Here is a 24,661-nt window from a genome sequence, read left to right on the forward strand (position 1 = left end):
TGAGTCCATCTGAACCATAACCTTGAGGTTCTCCATTGCTGAGTGTCACTTCAAACCTCAGAGGAGAAGTGACCAGTTGCTGCGTTAAAGGCCCACCCACAATAGCGAGGAACAGAGCGGGTAATGGAAAAACTCACTACCAGGGGTAGAACCGAACCACGCACTAACCGGTTAGTGTGCGACTTGCCAGTAGAAAAGCATCTTAAGTTACCTTAGATACTAAAGTCTGTTCTCTGAGGTGAGATAGTATCTGGTAGCTGCTCTGGCTTTTAAAATGAAACCTTTGGTTCCTCCAGGTGTCTTAGTATCCTTATTTAAAGACACACACTGGAATATTTCCAAATGGATTGATACTCAAATGGTGAAGAACCTAATTTACTATTAATAAGTATGTGTCATCTGGAAAAAAAAAATTTCAAAAAGTCAACACTATTTCCAGGTCTGTAACCCTAAACCAGCACTAAACTTTGCCCTAGATAAGTGGAAATTGAAAGTACAGGGTAAGGCTATTCAGCTAAATCGTGTAGCCACCACAGGGTATGAACAGCATGAAAACAAAGGCAGTTCAATGCTGCAGTATGTACATTTTAGAAATAGATTCTGTTATATATTTGTTGAAACTGTCACCATTTCGTCACAGTATGGTGAGACAGATAATCTGTGAAGAAAAATCAAGCCCATCTGCCTTCTCGCAGTGCTAAATTGACACAACCAATCAGAGCCAGGAGGAGGGTCTCAGGACAACATAGTGATAGTTTTAATAAATACATATATTTTTAAATAGAAGTTACATGCTGAATCTAAACGGTTACATCTTACTGATTTTACTTTTTAACAAACTCATTTGTGGGCCTGATTGAAATCAAAAGCCTCAGGAAGCATAATGAAGATGGTACCGATATGCCTAAGGTTATCATCATCTGTTGGCAGAAATGTAATATAATAATCTGAATTATGCTGTCAATAGCATCTGAAAATAATCTTTTTATTTTATTTTATTTTTACCTCAGAATTTGTCATTTAATGAGGTGGTCTCCTCCCACAGAGTCTGCCATGCTGCTATGTCTCTATGTGGTCATCCTGGGCTACTATTGCATAGCCCATGATGGAAAAACTATCAAAATCTAATAGGCATCCTAAAGCCTATGCAAGTGTACATTTCTACTATTACTGATTAACTTTTTTATAACTAACAAACTTTTATAACTAACAAACTAAACAAAGCCCCCACTGACTTCCCCACTCACACAACCAGTTAAGGTTATAGCCCAAGTCTGTAACTTCAAATTACAGCTCATAATCGCCTCCCATAGACAGACTGTATAGGCATATCATACAATTTTCTGACTCCTTAAGAGTCTGTTGAGTATTTTAGTTATTAACTCTTGTGTCTCCGATGTCCCTGGAAACCACTGGGATAAAAGAAATTTATCTAGTTTGGTCAAAATGTATAACTCCAAATAATACACATTTGGATAAATGTATATTATATTTGGTTTAACGAGCTCTAGTGCACTCTGTTTTGATCAAAGAGACTCAAAATCTGGTTTAAATGAAAGCCAAGAGTGTTCCCTTTTATGATGATACCAAGCACTGCATTATAGGCCTTTAACAAATGTCCATACCATGATCTCAAAAAACAGAATTTTTCCAAAGGGGTCGTTTACTTCATGAGCTGATAACTACGGCTCAGCTACCATTTTGGAAAGGCTATCATACCAAAATATTAACTAGAGACATGTATCTTTTCAAAAAATACTGATAGACTTTGCCACCCTGAAATGGACAAAAATGTCATTGGCCTCTGGCCCATGGACTATTGTGGAAGTAAACATGGAGGCTAACAGTGGAGCATAGCTTCCACATTTAAAGTTGTTGTCCGACCGGAGCAGCATATTAACAACTTAATCCTCATTATAGTTCGTCATGGTTGTTGTTTTTCCTCCCGCTTACAAGTATCAGGACGCAGAATAATGAGATTTGTCGAATATCAGCGACGTTCAGTTCGGATGAACGCGACCTGGATGTTAGGTCGCATTTGAATCGGATACGTATCGGAAATGAGAGTTCTTTTTAAATATGAAATGGCCAGAAAGAACTTTGTTTTTGCAAAGTTGAGTAAAAGCATAGATTTAAGATACAATAATAACAGACTAAACTCCAAATCAAACCCAAGTCTATGGATCGTGATTATTTCAGTTTTCTTCTAGCCTTGGGTTAGTCTAGCTGTAAATAAGACTCACCTGCCTTATATGAAAGGTATTATTTTATTGCCGTTAGTGGTGAGAGAAGAGAAATAGGACGAGAAACAACTTTAGTATAAGATTATTTTACTGATTCTAAGGTTTTTTACTCATCCCTACCATGGCTGCCAATAAATGTGGACAGTTACATGTGACATTAAATGGAGAAGAACTTCCCTTTTCTCTTATAACCCTCACTATCAACCATCCTATCTTCAATCCTCCACCAGTTTCCCAGCATTTTCTTTAATGTGCTGCATTAGCCCATAACAAAACTATTATACGGTCATTTAATCTACTCAGATTATCCGTCATACCCAGTGATTTCCTGTATGATTTGCGCTCTCGAGTGTGAGTAACAGCCATGGAGTCTTTTAGCTACAAGTGGAGTAGTGAATGAGTCAGAATAGTGTGTTCACCCCGCTGATGGGAGGTGTGGGGGTGACCGCACACATCCTCTAGTCTAACACACCTCATCAAGGACATTCACCATCATTAAAAATTAAATATACACATACAACCACAAGCTGAAAGAGGTTTTACGTCCTCTACTTTTACTAGAAACAAAGAAAATCCCTCTGCAACAACAGAATCCCTGTGACACAAAAAAAACATACACACACACAATAGCACAACCCCTCTGTGCTCTGTTTATCAGAGCCAGGACCATCGATCACACTTGCCTGGTTGCCCGGGTAACCCCGTTATTATTCAAAGCACGGAGCAGCAGCTTGCAGAGAGGGCTGAGGGTACTGTGTATGTGCTGATTAGGTGGTGGAGGTTCCCATTGGCTCACAGGCCCCTTTCTGTGCATCCGCTTTCCCACTACTCTACCTGATCTGCATACCTATGAGAGAAGGCATTTTTCCACACACACACACGCACAGTGGAGTGATATCTTGGTGCGCTGCGACTGAAGAGAATCCATCCCTCCAAAATGTACTAATTTCTACCAGCAGCTACACACCGCAGTCCTTCTCCCTACCTGCTAGATTTTCATTCAGAAGCTGTCTGACTATATATTTTTTTGCCGTCTTTCTCTTTTTATGCTGCATTTCATTCAGCATGCAATACTATCTGCTGCTCACTCCCTCCCTTTGTTAATTCACATTATGCGGCTGCAACACTCATTCATAAACAGCACCACTCCTTACAGCAGCAAAAACGACGGGAAGGGCTGATTGGAGGGAGGGTTGCCCCTACTGACTTACTGACTGCTGCATAGAGAGGGCTCCCTGAACGCTGCAGGCAACCAATGAGGACCCAAAAAGGAGATGGGAGAGGAGGAAAAGGATGGGGGAGTTTGATTCCATCAACCCACCCTTCCTCCTTCATTCATTCATTCCAGTCTGCAGCCATTCATCTACTCAAACCGTCGCTCATTCACACATCACTTGCCAGGTTTGCACAGTACCTGCTGCGGATGTTTCAGCCGTTACACCTACAAGGCACTGCAGTGGTGTGCAGACCTTTCTGTACACAGATAGTAAACATATGCGCGTGAAGGTGTTCTGATTGTGATTTTCACCAGGAAAAAGCCGTAGGGCACTACAGGCAAAACTACACTTACTGTCTTCATTCGCAGTGTAGCTACATTGTAAACTGTATTCCCTTTGTCCTAAGAAAAACCATGTCAGTTCGTCAATGCTGGTCTTTGTCAACAAGCAAGACACATGGTTCCTACACATATTCCTGTCACAATTCCACACTTCTATTTCTCTGAGTTCTCAGTCCTTTTTAGCCCTTTTTTTTTAAGTACAGAGGGCAGATGTAAAAGCTACACAAGAATGTGTGTAATTTGAGGCAGATATTTATTTGGCAGGCAGGCTTCAAAGGAAGGAGAAAGAGATGAAGCGACGAAGAATTAATCACTCTCCTGAGATGATATCAAGCACAAAGCAAACATCACTGATATGGAGAAAAACAGTCGACAGACTAATGTCCAAATCCAGCTGCCAGGGGCATTCAAGCACCTCCAAATCCCACTGGAGACAGGACCGACAGAGAGGAGCAGATTCCACCACGGGTACAACACAGTCTTCTTCTAAATACTGCCCGTTTTAAGTGATTTTATTGTAAAATATAACTGTCTATTCCTGCTTACGTTTAATTAATTGACAAAACCAAAAAAAAAACTAGTTTGTTTTATGTTCAACACTTTTTGAAATACTTCAATATGTAGCAAAAATATTAATGTCAGAGTTTTTTAATGTCACAAACTTCGACTTTAAAAGACAGGCATTTACCAAACAGGGGGTTTTGTGTTCCACAGGACAGACAAGAATACTTGAATACATTTCTGTTTACTTGTCCACTGAGTGTAGAAAGAGTGACAGAATAATGAAAACAAACCATTAAGCTAATTACAGCTGGAAAGGACATCGAAGAAGAAATGGGTAACCGTTACTTACACTTCAGTAAAATATGCCCTAAATTTCACCGCGAAAAACACATGAGCAGAAAGAGCTGGTACAGTCCAGAAGAAGTGGATCAGATTCATGCCAACATGCTCTGACTCCCGTCACCACAGGGAAGGAAGAGCTGCAATCAATAAACGGAAGGGCAAATGTGAACGAGCCAAACTGTATGTCTGTTCCATCATTCAACGTGCAAGTGTACGCTTTTGTACATACATAGGAGAAAGAATAATGCTAATCACAAAAAAAGCAAATTTTTCGTGGACGGTTCTGGAAATTTAGATGGAAGAATCCAACACAAACTCTCCAGGAGCTTTGATATCTATGACGTCTGCCATGACTTCAAACCCCAGTGATTTTCCATGCCATCAGCATTTTGTTCCTTTGTGTTGTGTGTGAGTGGTGTGGGTACATTCATAATGCCGCAAGGTAAAATAAATTTATATGTAGGCCATTAAGTCTTTTAGAGGCAAAAAAAGATGCATCCTATCAAGCAAAGAGCTTTAAAATAATGAAAAAATAGAAATATTACCGTTTTTACAGCAAGGTCTCAAATTAATCTGTTGACCACACTTTTTAAAAAGCATTAGTTTACAGCCCTTCAACTTGCATAAAGATGTGCTACATTCATTTCTTTCTTATTGACTTATAGTGTAACAAAAATCCTACTGCCAGACGTGTAAATAATGTTCACACGTCTTATTTTGCAACACAAAAATAGTTAAGGTGCTTCAACCTAACTCCTCTAACCCAGAATTATTAACACAGCCACAATCAATAGCTTTCCATTATGAACAACATGTTTATGATCATGCCACAGCACCTCAATTAAAAAAACTTCCTCGAATAAGTTAGAATGCTTGTCACATTTTACAAAATTACCAGCAGATAATAAGACTTTCCTAATTAACCCTAAGAATATTTTGGAGTGCTGGTTATCCCTATTTTTTCTTATCGCTTAAAATCCCATTAAAATATATTGAAGTCTTCCATTTAGGATTAAGTGCCTTGCTCAAAGGGCACTTATCACTTCCACTGCGGCATGAAACCCGCAGTGGAAGCTGGAACTGGACCAACAACTTTCGGTTTCCATGTAAAAATTGGGTGCATTTGCAGTTTACTTGTCTATATTTTATTAAAATCGCACATTTACGTACAAATGTGAACAAGCTTGTGTCTCAAGATGTCTAAACCAATGAGTCTAACAGAAGACGTCACAGCCCACCTAAATGCTTTTAATGGAACGTCTCACATTAAGCAGTCATTATATGCTGAAGATTGTGATGGGATGCAGTTGAAAGATTAACAAAAAACCTTTATTCATTAATGCAGTAATGGATTTGTTTATTCGTTCGGCGAGGGGTAGCTGGAGTTGGCTAAACAACCTAGTGCAAAGAAACTTCAATAATTAATATGAACACTTTTTAATAAGAGTGGTTCAACGTTTCTGTCTTTTATTCAAAACCATTACAGTAAAACTGACAATATGTTGGCACAAACTAGATTCTGGATAAAAAAAAATAAAAAAAACAAGATTCCCTTCAGTTCCTCAGCAGCAGCATCCGACCGCCGGACCGATGCAAGCCCCAGAGGTCATCCTGAAGGTCTGCCAACCTACTGCACAGCGCTGAACCTGAAGCTATAAACCTACCACGCATATTTTATTTGCCTGTTTAACCTTCTATTGCAGTTCCGGACCCAACTGCAGAGACTGTACGTCATGCTCGCCTTGTACCAGGTGTGCTGACCTCAGATGCTCGTGGAATACAACCACACATGCATCAGGATCAAAGTGCCATTACATCATCGTCCATCGCCATGGGGAACAAACATGAGCGCTAACCAATGGGAAACACGGGGTCATTACATCAGTAGCAGTAGCTCAGGGCAGGCCATAAACACAGCGAGAAGGAAGTGGGCCATCTATGAGGCGATCACCGTTAATTCTTTGCAATGATGGAAGCGTAGACACTAGTCAGATGATACGATGGTGTGACACACACACACCTCTCCAGACCTTCAACTGTGCATGCAACCAGGCCAGAAAGAAAGAAAGAAAGAAGAAAAGAAAGAAGGAAAGAGGAAAAGAAGCTCCGTTTCATAATTAGAGGATTTTTATTATGTTTTCAGACCAAAAATTAAACGAAATCTTTCTGAAGCATAAACAACGCTGACTAAATGTCAAAGAGAATGAAGTGGGTGTCTTGAGTAGGCAGCGGACCTTCTGTGCAAGATATGCTATTATGAATGAGTTTACCACCCAGTTGAAAGATGAAGGATTAGAAAATCAATAATGCATTTAAAGAACGCACTCTTATGTAAATGCAACAAAGGGGCCTGTTCGTTCTAATTGTAAATGCTGGTAATGCTGAGGACCGCCTACGATGAGAAAATACAAAGTGAAAACAGGTAAATCATCAAGATAAGCCTTTTTAAGATGGAAAAAATAAAATTGGTTTTCTTTTTACCCAGGGAAAAAAAACTACAAAGAACGTTTCATGTATTTTAATTAAAAACCCAGGTCCCACCACTATGTACTCCTGTAAATATACAGATTCATCACAGATAACTAGAATATAATTGAAAATGTTTTTTTTTTTATATAACTGTTCTCAGAAGCTTTATTTGAGGTGCTAAACTAGCACATGTAGCATTGAACCAAACCTTTAGGACATCTGCATTATTGGATCAGGTGTCTCTTGATATTTTCTTGACCGTACACACACACTGTTGCTCTCCCCCTCTCTGTTCGGCTCAGGTTTTCTTAACAGGAATGACCTCCGTCTCAGGGCTGAGAATCCCAAATCCGCACCAGATTAGTTGCTTGCTTTCCTCATTGACTCAGCAAAACTTCATCAAGTTTTTTCCCTTGTTTTCCCTTCCTCTGCGTCGTCTCAGCACAGTAAAACATCTGGAAACTGTACCTGCTTCCTCTCTGCGCAAGACAATGCAAATATGACAAATGAATGTAGCTGGTGAGATTTGTGGCTGGCAACCTCTGAAAAGTGCTTGGTTTCTATGAAATATGCAATCTCTCTCACATCTTTGGTTCCCTCTGTGGTACGCCATCAGTTGTCAGTTGTTAAAAAGCACAAACTGCTCACAAGCAAGCAAGATTTTTTTTGTTTCGGAGGCTCTTACTTCTGTTTGTATCAGCATTTAGAAAACAGTCAACCTAGCTGGCTGGTGCAGTATAGTATACGTCTCAGTCCTTTTACTGTCACTGGAAAATCAAAATTAAAGAAACATAAGGGAAGAAATGCAGAAAGGAGAGAATAAGAAGAATGTAAAGAAGTAATGGGAGCACAAGGTAAGAAGGAAAGAAAGAAAGATGTAAGATAGGAAGTAAAAAAGAAGAGCAATGAAAAATGAGGAAGGAGTACAAAGGGAAGAAAGTACAGTAGGGAGGACATAAGGAAATAAATAAGGACTTTTGGAATAGAGCTGGGAATTACCTATAGTTTTCCATACTAACCTGGAAAATATTGTAAACAAATTCCAGCATTTTTCAGACTCCGTAGGAACCCTGACTGCAGGAGGAAAGCAGGAGAAGCAACCATAGTCTTAGTTCGCTCTGCCATTGGCATGCTAAAAACTAAAAAAAGAAACTGTATATTCCTTAAGGTTTATGTGTATTATACATTACTGATTAGACACACAAAATAAAACTAGATAAGACCAAATCTAGAAAACAATGTAGGTGATCTCAAAGAAAACCAGTGCAAAACAGGCATGGAGCTTTTGACTGACCTCATCATCCCCTCCAGCTCTCAAACACCTAACAGAGACCTCCCGTGATTTCCTGACACAGATTCAACACACACACACACACCCCAACACCCCCAATGAAACGGTCCAAACTATGCAGTTATAAAAGAAGTTATCCTAATGCCATTTTACCATTTCAATGTCTGTGTATAAGTGGGTGGGGGGGGGGAGAGAGGGGAAAAAAACACAACTTAAAGTAACATCTTTAGCAACAGCACACCTCTGCACTTTGTTATATCAATCCAGGAAGGAGTGACTTAAGCATAAGGCAAGCATAATGCCGTAATTAAATGTAGTCTCTCATTACAGAAAAGCAGTGCCATACAGAACAGGCATGTGTGGAATTGTGAAACAGAATCAAATTTATGTTAATGCAACAGTGACACCTTGTGGAAATTTGCTGCAATGTCAACAATAAAAAAGTAAAGCCAGGGTTGTTGAAACTTTGCAGTGACACCAAATTGTGTCAAACTTTGCAAAAATCCTCCTCTGAGGTGACAGTTAACATTGTTTTTAAATTTTTTACGTACTGTGACAAAACTCATATAATAATGCATTGCTGGGAGCTTTCTATTTGCATATTAATTTTCACTGCATTTACCCAGGCACAAAAACAATCCCCAAACTAAGTTGTCCTAGGAATAATTGTCTTCTTTTGTTAGCAGTCGCTACCTCCAAAGAAAAGTGCACATCTATCATCAGTTTGCATCAAAATGATCTCACATACAAACAGATTGGTGCAAGAGTAGTCAGCTATTACAGCACTGGGATGGTGTGTTCAGGGAAATATGCAGAGTTAGTTTTCCACCTCGTCGATCCTCCTCTGCATGCAAGACTAAAAGCTTGATTTCAGCAGAGCTCCTCCTTTCAGAGTGTGTGCCCAATCTTATTGCGTTCATTTACACTTTCCATGCATGTTTTCCCCTACTCTATTTCTGGTCTATACTTGCTAGCTTATTAAAGTTTGCAAATAACTGATTTACAGTGACTAGTTTATTATTGTTTGGCATTTTATTTTTATCCTATTTAACATGATCAGAAATACTTGATATGCAGTTGTACTAAAAAGCTATGGATGTTAAATACCAAAGTATAGCAGCAAACATTCAACGCCAATGGCTCGGAAGGTTTTATGACCACGTTTGTTCATAATGACAGGAAGTGAAACCATATAAATGATAAGGGACAAACATAATGACACGGAGTGTCATGGATTTCATCTTTAATTTGACAGCGGACAGAGGATAGGTGACAGGAATGACTGAGCGAGAAAGAAGCCTTGACGTCTGACACAGCCACCCAAACTCAAAGCAGGGGCATAAGCAGTCCGAGGCCATCAATTATCCAGGGTGCACCTCAAAAACTAACGAGGTGTTCCAAACTCTGTCACGAAAACCTTTCCGCCATTACACACATTTGTGCAAAAGGCTGGACCCTTGCTTTAAAAATGTCACCGACTGTAAAGCGAAATGCACACATCAGTTTCTGCGGCCACATGCAAAAGCATCAAAACATCTTCAATTTTTACGGTGAATTGCTATGAGGTCAAGATAGAAGAAAGAACACCAACCCAGTATGAGGATGGAATCTTCTTTCTTGATGATTTTTTCCAGAAGGTGCTTAAAGCTGGAGAAACTGCCTAACCAATCATAGTGTTGCTCCGTCCTGTACCTGTCATCCCAGTAGGTAACGTCTTTGTAGCTGGAGTTTTTATCCGGCAGGTACTCCATGTTGTCTGTAATACAAGAGAAACAAGTTTTCACTCCGGACTGTACCAGGAACATCTTTTAACCACATCAGTACTAAACCTAAACAGTTCTACAAAGTGCTTAGGAGACAGAGAATTTAAAGACAGGAGTTGTATGGTAAAAACTGATTAAAGTGAAGCAAACACCAATTAATTATTGGACTGAAACATCTGTGGTTTGTATTAATGTGTAAAATTCACATAAACATCCAAGTCTATGAGGGTCACTTTCGCTTCTACAGGTTTAGTATTTTTTCTAATACTTATATTATTCATTTTAATTGCAAACTGCAATTAAAAACCAGAGGGATTTAATAAAAATGGTTTGTATTTCGCCAACGGGATTGCATTTTCCCCTCTAACACCAACATTTTCCTCTGTTATAATTTTAAAATAGGTGGCAGTAGTTTGACAAAATATGTAATTTTTAACTCCAACGTCAAACAGCAGGCTGTGGGAACTTTACTAGTAGCTTTCCTAGTCACACAGCGCATGCGCGGCACAACAAACGACGCAGAGGCAGAGAAGCAGAAAGCCAGCAGCGTTTCCTGCATGCGAATCATAACTATTTAAAGTCAACATTACAACATTACTTGCAAGCAGTTGGCTTTGAGCTGGACGTTAAGTGTTTTAATCTACTCGGCTGCCTCAGCTCCTCCGTCGAACCCGAAAAATGTCCAAACAGCGACGAATCCACGTGTTGTGGTTTGAGCAAATAGTCTCCGGACACCCTGGGCTAATTTAGAGCAAGGACGTACCCGTAGCACCATAAAAGTCTGAAAATTAACTTAAATTATATTAATTTAAACAGTTACTTTTTTTTTTAAATACAGCTCATTTTCTCAAAGTCTCTGTAACGTGAGTGTTTTGGAGGCGGAGCAGCGTGTAACACGTGGGTGTCCTGCAGTGATGAGGCTTTCAAAGGCGGTTCGAAAAGTTGTAAAATCTAAGCGCTTCGTTAAAATAAGCTGAGAGAGGATGATTAAATTTAAAGGGAATGATTATATTTTTGTGGTTATATGTGTTTCAACATGATTGTTAAACCGACAGTACTATTCAAAAAGTATGCCTCCGTACAGATTTTTGAGTTCTCCATTTTGTTAGTCACACTTAAATGTTTCAGATCATCATACTCCGTTATTTTTGCATCACAAGTATAAAAGTATAAAAATGCAAGAGGTTTGAAATGTATTTATTAGGGGAAAAGCTAAATAAAGCAATAATGGCCCCAAAAAAGTAGCTGTCCTCAAAACCTGAGTCTGTAACGTTGCATAGAGCTCAAATTCAGCAGTTTTTCACAAAATAAATTACATTACCATTTTATATAGGTGGCAGACCTATTGACCTATAATTTGCACGAGAAATATCTCAGCATTTTATCTTTACTTCAAGGATAAAATAAAATGAACATCACAAGCAGGCTACAAATCAGTACCAGCTGCTGGATCTACATAGACTGATACCCTGATATGTTCTGTGTCACGTTAGCTGCCAAAAACATATGTTTGCTGGCCTGTTATGCTTTGTCTTATCTGTGCTGTGTCATTGGGAAACATTAACAACTGTCTGAACATCCACACAATATCCTCCTTGAAGAGCTGAGAGCAGCTGTGAATTTTAAAACCAAATTAAAAACTTGTCAGTCTGGTTTTTAATTGAGTTTCATTGGTTAGTCACTATTTAATAGGTAAAGTTTCTTCTATTTTGTTGTATTAGGACAATGTTTATGCTTATTGAAGCCTGCTTTTGTTTTAGATTTTATAACATTTTGATCTTTTACTTTTTTTTAACATGTCTAATTTGTGGATAGGTTTTAGAATCGTGTTTATTCCTAAATTCTCTGTCTTCTCAACAGTTTCTCACTTTAAATTTTCTAGTTTTTGATATAAGTGAAGCTACAACTTTCTTTCTGTTGACGTGGATCGGGGAGTTATATGCAATTTGTGTGGAACTGATTCATTTTAGATTGTTTTGAAAACAAAAAACACTTTTGAATATTATTTGTATGAAATTCTCACAGAAAAGGATTAGGGCCACTGGGGGGAAAATCTGACTTTTGTCCTCACAATTCTGAGAAAAGGCAGGATTATTTTTCACTTTTATTTTAGTGATCCTAGTCCTCTTCTATAGGTTATCTTTACTACTACAAGTACAAATTTAACTCAACCAGAATGTCATGCATACTTCTTTGGCATTCGGTATTTTTAAGGGAAAATTCGGGAAAATGCCTCAAAATGCAAGAGTAATGCCATATCTTTCCTGCAGGTGGCAATATTACATTACCATTTCTAGGTTTCCTCTTTTTTTAAAAGAAAGACTTCAACCCTGCAACTTGCATAAGGCAGGTATGATCTTATTTTATTACCTGTTGCTGTAAAGTGGTTTTGAGCTACCTTGCTCACACAGTGTGATGTATCCCATTATGAACTTATTTGACAACAGGATCCCTCAGATGATTTATAGGTTTAATCACAAGATTTGCTTTTTCTGTCAGAATCACCTTGTATAAACGTGATAGTTGTCTTATTAAACGTATCTTGTATGAACGTGACAGTAATCTTGTTTAAACGTGATAGTATCTTGAATAAACATAATAGTTATCTTATAAAAACGTGATAGTCAGAACACCGGTAGTATGCTTTTCATGGAACGAGGCTAAAGTTGGCTACCAATTGTAGCTTCTGATTCGGGCAATGGCTAATGGGCGATTATTACGGTACGAAAAGCTTCTTCAATCATAGCGGAGGCCCAGATGCCTTTGCTGAACATTTTCTGTTCAGAGTTTTATTGAACAATACAATAGCTGAATAACGGCAACAGCTGTTCGTGAAATAACCAGTGACTATCCCTGTATTCCCTCATTCCACAGAGAAATTCAGTTGCAGCATCAGGTGCCATCTGGACAGCAACTAAAATGGCTGAACGTGAGTGCACTTATGTCGATAGCTTTCTTTTCGGCGCAAAAAAAAAGTGATTTAGAGAAGAGCTATGAGAAGCGGAAGGAAGACAACAAGCAGTTTCAGAAGCTTGTGGAAAGTCTGAGAAAGAAAATTGTGCGTCTCAACAGCAGGCAAAACAACTAAATGACAAACTGGCAAGCTGAAAACGAGATGCTTTTGACGGGAAATGAACCTAATAAAAATCAGCTCAGTTTTCTCAGTAGTGACTTGGAGGAAGCTAAAAATACAATTCATAAGTTGAAAACTGCTTTGAATACCATGGAGAGGTCAAATGTGTTCCCACATAAGACAAACATGGAAAATGCAGTGGCCTCATTGAGGAAGAAATGCTTAAAACTGGACAAGGCTAAAGCAGAAAAAGAGAAGCCATGCAAAGAGAACTTTGCTTTGAAGATAAAAATTCAAAGCATTAATTACAAGTTGGCAGCAATTGGAAGAGAGCTTCTAAAGGAAGTCCAGAAATCTAAGGCACCAAAGAGTCGACAAAGAAGTTGAAGCAGGACGTGTCCTCAAGCACTAAGGGACTTTCTAACATCCTGGGAGAGGTCAACATTCTCCTTAGACCAAACTAAAATGTCAGGTTCTCAGAGGAGGAGAACCGAAGAAAGAGGAGACAAGAACCGAGGATGTCCCAGTAAAGAGGAGAACCCAGAAGAGAGCCTAGAACAAACAATGTTTCAAAGAGCTGGTAACAGAGTAGGGCATATTTTTATAACCATGTATCAATCGGGAAAGCTCAGGTACTGGCTGGTTGCTGCCTTGAATTTTTTGATTTCTCGAAATCAAAAAACTCCTGTAGCCCTGCGAACACAAATGGCCGACTCTTCTGTTCCGCCACACCTGGCTATTATCTCCTTTCTCGGAGGCCTGCAGTCTCAGGCCTCCACCTTTAAGGTTTTCCACAAGCTCATTTGACAGGCCAGTAAAGCCTGCTGATAAGCTACCTCCAGGTACACCCACCACTGCACAGGTGGGTGTACTTGTGCAGTGGTACCTCAAAAAAATTTTGAGGTAAATTTTTTTACCTCAAAATTTGAGGTAAAAAAATTTACCTCAAAATTTTTCTCACTTTCTAGGCACCATTAGCCTTAAGGGATACGGAAAATTGGTGGGACGCTGGCGGCAGAACGGGAACCTTGGGGGATGCCGGCGGCCAGCAGCGAAGCGGTGACCTTGGGGGATGCCGGACCCAAGGCGTGAATTTGCCGGCAACAGAAGCTTTGGGGGACGCCGGACAAAAGGCGTGAATTTTTGGAGATGCAAGAGGCACAGCGGGAACTTATGGGGACGACAGCGACCCCCAACACGACAGTGTGCCGTTTGGAGGATGAAATTAGTGTTTTTCCACTGGTTTAACAAGTTGCCTTGTAAAAAAAAAAAAAAATTATTGTTAAATATTTTTAGTTGTAAAACTCAGTTTGTTCAATTTCAAATCATTTTCTTGTGCAAGTTTTAAGAAAAATAGCTTTTTGCTGAAGAATTGTGATCTTGGTATTATTAATCACTCTTTAGCGATTAACATATCAGCAGACATTCTTTTTTTTTTTTTTAAATGTTACCCATCATTGTTTACTCAAACTTTGCAAATGTCACAGTTAAGACTTTTAAGACATGCATATTAAATGTGCAGCTCTTCTGAAACTTGTCACATAATACATTTAAAATAAGTTATGCATACGACGCTATTTTCTTTGAAGACAAAGACAAAAGAATAGCAGTTAATTCACAACTTTATATGCTCTTCGTTCAACGGAAAACAATGGCTAGAGCTGATGCATCTGGTTTACACTCAAAGTCTATGTGGAGGCGCGTCAGCGTCATCGTTTTCCACTGGAAGCTCCAATAATGGTGCGTTTACCACGAGACATTAAACTACATTAAATATACGAGATTATATAGTCCTGCCACCACTAAGTTTAAGACCTTTAATTAACGTATTTACGAGTAATTTAAACTTTTCAAATGAATTTAAAACACACGGACAATCAGTGTCTGTTTCCTCACCACTTGGTGGCAGTAAAATGCTCCATTAAGTTGTTTGACACCCCCATTAAACAAGTAGAAGAAGAACCAGTGAATTAATTACTCTTAAGCTAGGACTCGTTTCAGAACTGTTTAGGCTCAGATATGAACTCTAGAAGAGGACTGAGAATCTTTCAGAATATGGGCCCATGTCTTTCCAAAAAACACAATGTGTAAATCACATCACATTTGATGGGGAAACAAAGCAGTCAAACTGTTATATTGGACCTTTAGCTGATGCCAGTTGATGCCAACACAGCCTTATTTCACCAAACGTTGCTCGTTATGGTGAGACTTAGTTGACTTGACACCCAGTGATTACCCTGGGTTATGGTTATCAAAACTAAAAGACGAGTCATTAGGTTTAGGGGCCTGTTACTTCTTCGCAGAAGGCCAGGTTGGTTCAAGTAACTGAATAAAATCATAACTGGAAAACTACTTTCTTACTTACTCCGGTTGTCTTTGTGTGATATGAACAGTAACTTCACCCCTTACTGCTAGAGCTAAATGTATACTGAATTTAAGTTACAACAAAAGGACTTAAAGCTGTCACTCATATTAAATGGAGTGATAAAAATAGGTTAAGTAAGCTTTTCACGTTACTGTGATGGTTATAAGAAAATGTTCATGTTATCCTTACTAGTCTGAGAAGTACAAATTTTAATAGGGAGCACAAAGAAAACTTAAGAAAAAAAAAAGATAAATGATTCGGAGTCTGAAACTGATCTCAAGGATAAAACGGTATAGTTTTCTTGAGACACTTAGACGGAAGGAAATGCGAGTCTGATGTTCTCCAGATTATCCCACGAGGCATTACAGCTGAAAAGTAAGACAGATCAGCCTTCACACCTTCGTACATCCCACTGTATCCTACTTTAAGCGCCGCATCGGAGTTATGTAACCTCACCTTTTCAGCTACACGTGTAATGCTCGCGATCATGCTAACTGAAGAAGAAGTAGTTGTTTAAAAGATCTTGTGGTCAAGCGCGTGAGGATCTTCTGAAGTAGAGAGACGGACACACAAGCATGTGCGAGTCCAGTCACACCGATGGGATCCGGCTGGGGATGCGGGGAGGAACTGGTCTCCCATTCCTCTGCATAGTGGGAGCGCTATCACAGACCACGTGAGAGGGATATTCAGACGGTCCCCGACAGACCGACACCGGCTCATCTCTTCTGCTGCCGGCTGACATGGGCTCAGCTTCCCGGAGACAGGCGAGGAGGGAGGAGAGCGACTCTGTCTGAATGTAACCTGTGATCTTTTATCACTCTTTTCTTTCTTTTCCTTTTCTTTTAACATTTTTTTTTCTTTTTTGGGGGGTGGGGGGTGAGGGGTGGCGGAGGAGTAGAGTCAATGCTATGGCTTGGCCGTGCATCAGCAGAGTGTGCTGCCTGGCTCGTTTCTGGAATCAGTTCGACAAATCGGACCTCTCCGTCCCGCTGACCATCCAGAACTACTCGGACATCGCGGAGCAGGAGGTGCGCTCCGTCACCAAGCAGCTCTCCGACTCGGAGAACAACTACACCGCCCCGGAGCCGCGCGTCCGAGGCTCCCCTCATGCGCCCGCACATGGTCCCCGAGGACCCTCCAGGGCACGGAGGGAGCCCAGCTACAAGCCCCGGGAGGACTACCACCCGCCCGGCGTGCCGTTCCCCAGCGTCACCCAGTACAAGCAGGATTTCAAACCCTGGCCCATTCCTAGGAAGGACAACTTCCCCTGGATCAGTAACGGGGGCAGCAGGGGGGACGGCGCTTCGGACAGCAGCCCGGTGAACAGTTACCACCTCCAGGCGCAGGTTGGGGAGAGGCGGGGGGACAGGTTGGAGCAGCAGGTGACGGAGGAGAACAAGACCAGCTCCTACAGGTACGTGCTTTTTACTTGTTTCAGCACCAGGCGCTGTCCACTCCGTCACCGTCCCAGCGAGGAAAGCTGTGTGCTGATGTCTGCTTTCACGCCTAATGAGGCTGAGCTTATTTATAGTTGAGAGAAATCCATGCTGGAACTCAGAGAGCAGGCTGCACAGACAGGGAGAAGAGCTGATGATCAATAAGGCTCCTATGAGCGTTCCAGATGAGGGCACTGAAATGACTTAGAAATGAGTCTTTCGTTTATATTTGCGTTTTTATTTCAGGAATGAACTCCCAGAAAAAAAAGGTTACTCGGCACACAACAGGTTATATGACAATGCCAATCACTAATAGTATATTTCCTACAGCTCTGTGCAGCACAAAGTGAAACTAAAGATTTTAAACAGAGCCTCACCAACACGTCCTACTACACAGCAACAAACAAAATAGTTAAAAACACTTAGCAAAAGAAGCTAATATATAGCGTTGTAGTTCAATTGGATCTACAAGGACTACAAGTAAAATGATCTTAAGATGGTACACTTTAAAACTGGTGTGATGTATTTGCTCTTTCTGGTTTTTGATAACATTCTTTTGGCCGAGTTTTGAAGCAGAAAATGTGCAATTTCAACATCAACCCTGCTGAAAGCTCCTGCGTATCGATCCGTTTCTCTTTCTCCAGGCAAGAGTACAGGCCATGGACAGGGGTGAAGCCAGCCAGGAGTGCGAGGAGAAACCCCACAGCTCAATACTCCAGCCCAGTGGGGGAGGCCACCCACATCCCACGTGAGACCAGCTATCAGGCCGCCTACAGCGGGGAGGTCAGCAGGGCCGTGAGCGGGCAAAAGGCTGAGCTCATCCCCCCATCTGCTGCCCCCAACATCCAGCCTGCTCCCGCCGCTCAGCACAACCCGGCTGCTATTCGAGCCGGCACCTCCCTCAGCCCCTCCAGCCTCCAGCAAAGCATCCTGCCTGAGACCAGCGAGCACAGCGGTCCAACCAAGAGAGAGGTAGGCATGCATTTTCACAGAGCTTCATTTGCACAGGTGGAAAACCGCAGCACGCCCCTCCAGAAAGTCATCCGCACACATCTCCCAGGCGGGCCTCTCGCTGCTGGGGCATCTCAGAAAAGTGATGCTGCATTCTGTCCCAGAACGGCTCAAAGTGACCCAGCTGTATAAAACAGGCCATGCGCCGTGTTAGGTAACACTGCTGGTGCTACGCTCATCACTGTGACCTGAATAGAACGGGGATGATGGGAGAGGAAATGAGTGTAACTTCCCAATGTGGTCCGGATTAGCAGCAAAATCGCCTACATTTAATAATTATTTATAATTACAGCTGCAACAACCAACTTAATACCTTTGTCTCTGGGTTCAGTTGACATAAGCACTTCAAACTGGACATTTTTAAGACTCTCAGTTTTGGGGAGTGCATCAAAAAGTGGGAAGAAATGTATGTACTTAGTATATTTGTGCAATCATTTCAACTCTGCATCGTTAAACTGTCACTGGTTGCCATGGTGACCTGCCATTCACTAGCTAACATTATAACTGTTTATCACTATTTTATCACTGTTAATGAATTATAATAAAATATGCTATGGTACATCAGTGAATGGGACAGGTCTTTATGACCCATACGCGTTACATGCAAGTCAGTGGATAAATGACCAAAAAAATAGTCCTGAACATTACTTGTAATATTAAAGTAATTTTCTTGACAGCAAAGTCATCAGCTCTCGATGAGATGTAGAGTTCCTCCAAATAAGAAATCATATCCATGGTGAGTAAGTGCACCGAAATATTTTTTTCTAAATCTGTAAATTTTCATAAAAAAAACCAAACTCATATTTTCGCAGTCACTTCTGACTTCAGGGAATTTTGATCGAATTTGTCCAACCAGGCGAAATAAAAATACATGCTAGTTCTTAAGGAGCAGAGTTGGGCAGTAACTAGTTACATTTATTCAATTACTTTTACTTGAGTAACTTTTCATGAAAAAAACAAACTTTTAGGAGTATTTTTATTCCTGAAAGTACTCCTAATTCCAAAACCACCAGTTACACCAGAACAACCAGAACACTTTCTCTTTCTCTGCGCATCCTGTCAAGAGAAGGTTTTTCACCCAAAATGTTAGCAAGTTCATCAGGCTCACCTTTTAAATAAGCACACCGTTCCCCTGAAATGCCAGAATTAAAAAAAAAATGCACTAATGCACCTTTTGAATTGGCGTAAAGTTTACTGGAAAGTCCAAGATTGTTGGGGGATGAAATCCACTTTTGTTCTTCTGTCTCAATGCAACCTGACATCTAGAACAAATGAACAAATGAATTGCTCTGTGGAAGATGCGTATAAAGGGAGTCCATTGCTCAATGGAAAATTAATCTCTATAAGTCTTTGTAAGGTGAAATAATCATATAAATTCACACAAATGTGCTTTTTTTTGTCAAGATTTTATGCGTAATGATTTTGTCCCAAGACAAATAAAATATATCAGAAAATTTCACATGAAGTGCTTTCCTAAATCTTTGAACACTTCAATACATAGTAACAATTCCAACTTCAAAATATCAGTGTTGTTTTGTTGGGACTTTGTGTTACAGACCAACACAAACTAGTTCACAGTTATCAAGTGGAAATACATTTTTTGTTTCTTCAAAGTTTTGTTTCACAAATAGAAATCTGAAAATTTGCATTGGTTTCCTGCCACATTTAGCCTGATAAACCTAAACAACAACAACAACAAAAAATCCTAAGCAACTATTTATCCATCATAAGTCCCTCAGATCTCAATTTTCATCAGGAGAATCTGATGACTGCGTATTTATTAGCTGCGCACAAGTCTGACCTTTATGTATAAGCCAGAAACGGAGGCTCAATACATTCGATCAACACACTCGTTAGACTGGTCCAGTCAAAGTCCAGACCTAAATTTGATTGAAAATGTATAGCAAGAACAATTGAAGGAGAAAGGGGGAGCTTGTGTTTACAACGTCAAAAGCTATGAGTGGCATGAATATTAGCATAATTAGAAAAAGTTTAGTTCAGTTAAGCACAAACAAGGAGAGGAGTCGCCTCCCTGGCTCTACATTTGCTGCTGCCTGCGTGTCGACTCAGTTCAGCGTGTTTCTGGACGGTTCGTGAGGCGGTTTATGGGAATCTCCAGAGGTTTAGTGCCATCCCTCTTCCCCACCCACAGCGCTCCACTCCATCTGCCAACACAGAGACTGTAGTCGCTCTGACCTGGACCGGGTCAGGTAGCCTGCCTGTACACGTGGCAACATCTGCTCCATTAAGCTAAAGGGTATTAGGAAATGCAAAGCTTGGAAATGTTTATCTTTTTTAAACATTTTTCTCGTGTCCTCTGGGTTTGTCCTCACGTTCCGTGCCGTGGAGAAAAAAACCCCAAAACAGACATAATCCACGGGAGTGTATTAAGACCACCTTCTGCTTGCTTGCATGATTTTTTCCAAGCCATGTCTGCTCTGTTAAACCGTTTTGCCACTCAGCGTCCTGAGTGTGACGAGCGTGGAGGTCAAAGTTAGAGATGTCAATGACAGGACAGAGACTCTAAAAATAATCCTGACCCAGTTCCAGTGAGATCACAGCCCATACAGTAAAGGACGTTTGTGCTGCTGGCGGTGTGTAGGAAGATTCTCCCACAACATAGCGCACATTGTGTATTTGTCCAAATCTGACAGCGACAAAAAAAAAAAAAAAAAAACTGGCCTGGTGGCAAATCAAGTTGATCTCAGATAATCCACAGCAGCCCACTCAGTGCCAACTCATTACTGACTCACCACCAGCCCCCTGCAGAGGTGTCTGACCGAGCATTACACATCCCAGCATGCGTTACACTCCGGCTGCACTGGTCCGTGAGGGGATTCTCCCAATCTTTTATGGTGTTCTGTGAAATGCAGGCGTTGGTCAAGCTGTGGCAGGGCTCCCTGCTCTCAATGTGGTCGAACCGACCGACTGCGAATGCTCATTTAAAAACTTTTAATGGGCTCTTTTCATCATCAAAATTATTTAAATGACGGAAGAGAGTTTTTTTTTTAATTCAGATAAGTAACAACATAACTCCAGAGAGGTCGTTGCAAACCAAAAGGAAAGGTGAACTGAAAACCCAGCTGGTTCAGGTTTAAGGCGTGCGCGGTGCACATTTGGCGATTTGGCATTTTGGAAATGCAGCTAAAATTGAAGACAAACATCTCAGCAGAGACCAAATCCTGCCTGATTCCCAGTCCGCTGAGAGGCTTTACACCCCCCTGCTCCCTCTGCCCCTCTCCCCCGCCCCCAAACACCCCCTGAAGACTTAAGGCTGAGCTCATGTGACTGTGCAGTGATCTCCGCAAGATTGATGATGGAAATGTTGCTCGCAACGGTTTTAAACGCCACAAAGAGGATTAGACGGCCTGCCGGAACAATGCATTCTGAAATCCACCTCCTTTCACCCTCTCCTCTGTTTCGCTCCAGTTAGCCGGGGTGAGGACGGCACGGGGGCGGCGCGGCGCCTGAGCTGGGATCGATCCACTACAGCAGGCGAATCTGCTTTGCAAAATCACTTCTAATCAGTTTGAAATGATTAACACATCACGCAATGAAAAAAAAAAAGAAAGAAAAAACGCAACGAAGCAGGGTCAAAGCATGCTTGTACTATTCTGTTTTGTATCTTTTCCTTCCCTTGTTCGTTAGCGGAGAAAATCGGAACGTTTTGTTTTGCAGATCACACCAATGGAAGTCAGATAACTTTGCTTTTTTTCTCTGTAACGCCGTTCAAAAGGTTTGCTTCACTCTTTATGCAGAGATGGGGTTTTTTTTTGTTTGTTTTGTACCAAAATTGTTCATTTTGCTGTTTGCTGATGTTCAGTCTAAAAGCTTGCGATGTGTTTTAAATGATGTTTTAATGATCAATTTAGCTTTTAAAATATTACGGTTAAATTCCAGTTACCCATCCCTAATGGACTCGACCCCTAAACTGACAATGGGTCTTTGAGTCCTGCAGGACAACAATCTGAAATAATCTGAAATATGCGAGCAATTCAACACGGAAACCCCACCAAACTAATGTGTCCAAATCAAAAGGTAGCATTATGCTGCTGCAATGACAGATTCGTTTACTTTAAGGCTGCTTGCAAATCTTTACAAGGGTTGCCGAGAAATATCGCCAATACGTGATTCTAAGAACATTTCTGTAAATTGCCTGATGGCTCTACTTTCAGAATGTGAGAGAAACTGGCAATTTGCTTTAAAAAAAAAAAAGAGTCACAGATGAGATACTCTGTGTGAAGTGAAGGCTTTTTGCTGGCAAAATAAACATCCACAAAATGACACAGCAGAGGGAGGGAATGCAAAACACAGTTCTTTCAGGCCGTGCTCCAGTTATCGTCCTCGTTCTCGTGCTTTCCACTCCGTCCCGCTGCCAAACTTTCTTTCCTCCCCGTTTGTCTCCATCTCGTCCTGTTCTTTCACTTGGACCTGATCCCCATTCCCACGCTACCGGCTCCACAGAGGGACAAGGGGGAGAGCTCGGTGCCAAGTTGGCAGGTTTCTCTAAGGCTGTGAAAGCAGCGCTGTGTTATAAGAGCAGGGGTGAGGAAGGAAGGCGGGGAGACGATAAAAAACATACAAGATGAGAGGACGGAGATGCACCATGTGATTGATAAGTGACAGGGAAACATAAAAGGAGTGGAAGGGGGCAGGGGGTGAGGGGGTGGGGAACAGAGTGCATTGTTTGATGGATTATCTGTTAAAGTGCGTCGGGTTGCAGTCTTGTTCAGCACCAATCTAATTTAGGAGAGAGGCAGAGCAGAAAGCAGCGTGTGTGTGTGTGTGTGTGCGTGCGTGTGTGTTGGGTGGGGGGGATACACTCTGAACAATCCGACTTACTGAACAACGCAAACAGCTTTCCCTGCCTCCTATGATGCTGTGGAGTCACTTCCAAAGAGGTTATGAGATGATAAGTACCTAAGGATGTTGCTTGCTTTAAATTTTCTTCATGTATTTAATAATCATGCATATTAATTTACACAAGCACTTTAATCCATCATGTAAATATGCCAGATTTGGCCACAAAGGCAAAAATGTCATCTGCAGATTGACATAATTAAAACATCCAACTTGACTGAAATATGTTATTGACTGAGTTATATTAATAAGGTTAAAATGATGGCAAATCATAAATCCTTTAGGGGTGTTTAACAAAAACTCTCTTAAGGCTTAAAAATAAGATCACCAATATAAGTCTCTATTGGCATACAGATGGCATTTGATTATTACAACATGGTTAAAATATCGATGGATACGAGAAAAATCAGGGAATCCGTCAATGTGGGTTCACAAGTTGTTTTGACCAGATTTCGGGGCATGTGGAGGCATTCTGTCACTGCAATGACTAACTACATTTGTGTGGGAGGTCAGATTTGAGGCGTTTGCGTGTGTTACGCAGGACCGATTGCCTCCAGACACAGGTTTTCTTAAACCTTACGATAAGATGCGGACAGCAGCACCGAGTTGGAAAAAGTAACACAATCTCTCCCGCTCTATACGCCGACAGCAGAGCTGATGCTCTGCGACGGCTCTGTCCAGCCAGTCTCCTTTCATTTCATGGGCTCAGTGCCGCAGCTGCTGCTGCTTCTCTCCATCACTTTGACCTCCTGAAACCAGCCACTGCGTTTCATCTCCCTGTCTCTCCTCCGTCTCTCGCTCAGGAGCATCTTGTGAGGACCAAACTGCCCCCGAACCCTTCTGCCGTCTTTCAAAGCGGATCGAGGGTCTTCAACATCTGACAGCCTGCTTCGCCTCTTCACAGCCCCCCCTACCCCCCGGCTCGCTTTTGGTGTAAAGGAATCAGCGGAGGGAAGTGTTTCCAGTCCATTTTACAACACAAGAATCTATGCAAAGGAATGTTGTTGTTGTGAACACTGTTGAGCAGCTGCTTATTATCCCAGGTAAAGAGAGATAAATAAACCCCTCCTTTTGATACTCCTCCAGGCTCCCTGCTCCTACAAATGAAGATGCATGTGACAGAATAGTCTAGAAACAAACTCTTTTTTTTTTTCTCTTTTTTTTGTTTATAGACGCACAAGAAACTGGCTGCTCTGTGTGTTTGTGTTTGTGTGCCTGCTCTTTTGTCTTCGATGCACATAGTGTTGACTCTGCACCTGTAGTTCAGGATATGATTTATCAGAAGGTGTGTTTGCTTAGAGTGTGCTGTGCTGCCCTTTGATGTCTCTAGAAATCTGCCTGAAAATTATTTATTACCTTTACATTCAGTTCATTTTTGAAGAAATTATTGTTTAGTCCTTTTTTCTTTTCTTTTTTTTTTTGGTAAAGATCTTGTTAAAGAAAAGCAGCAATTAAAGGATCAAAAAAGTTGAATTACAATAAAATATTGTTAATAAGGCTTGTTTCACTTCTCAGTGGGGTTTTGTTCATCTCTGTGTGACGTCATTGCCTTTATTTAGTCACTTTTTTTATTTAATAGTAGGAAAGTAGTAAACACTTGTTCCAGATTAAGTTAATCTGCACATTACCTGGACCAGGGTTAACAACAGGCTTACAGAGGCTGCAGTATTTTTCATTCAATGAAGATTTTTACCAATTTAAAGTTGATAAATTTTGCAAAAGTAAAAATCAGACGTATACTTCGTG

General features: G+C 41.0%; 2 protein-coding genes across 3 annotated transcripts in view; one reads left to right on the top strand and one right to left on the bottom strand.

The window, feature by feature from the left end:
- Nucleotides 1-16,151, bottom strand: part of ece2a (endothelin converting enzyme 2a) — an 87,111-nt gene extending 70,960 nt beyond the window's left edge. The window contains exons 1-2 of one of the 2 annotated variants that reach the window (XM_081597869.1): nt 16,065-16,151; nt 9,999-10,163 (exon numbers count right to left, since the gene is read on the bottom strand). In XM_081597869.1, the coding sequence (XP_081453995.1) occupies nt 9,999-10,158 (160 nt within the window). In that variant the 5' untranslated portion in view covers nt 10,159-10,163; nt 16,065-16,151. Of the gene's footprint in view, nt 1-9,998; nt 10,164-10,772; nt 11,120-16,064 lie in introns of those variants that run through there. The other variant, XM_017309830.2, reaches the window with a different exon arrangement.
- On the top strand, nt 16,133-24,413 carry map6d1 (MAP6 domain containing 1). Its single transcript, XM_081597868.1, has 3 exons — nt 16,133-17,022; nt 17,689-18,016; nt 23,719-24,413. Exons 1-3 carry the CDS (start codon nt 16,517-16,519, stop codon nt 23,794-23,796), a joined length of 912 nt encoding a protein of 303 aa, XP_081453994.1. The 5' UTR covers nt 16,133-16,516; the 3' UTR covers nt 23,797-24,413.
- Nucleotides 24,414-24,661: the final 248 nt, after the last annotated feature.

This window comes from Poecilia reticulata, chromosome 17 (assembly GCF_904066995.2).
Source record: "Poecilia reticulata chromosome 17, P_reticulata-male-v2, whole genome shotgun sequence".
Classification (NCBI taxonomy): domain Eukaryota; kingdom Metazoa; phylum Chordata; class Actinopteri; order Cyprinodontiformes; family Poeciliidae; genus Poecilia; species Poecilia reticulata.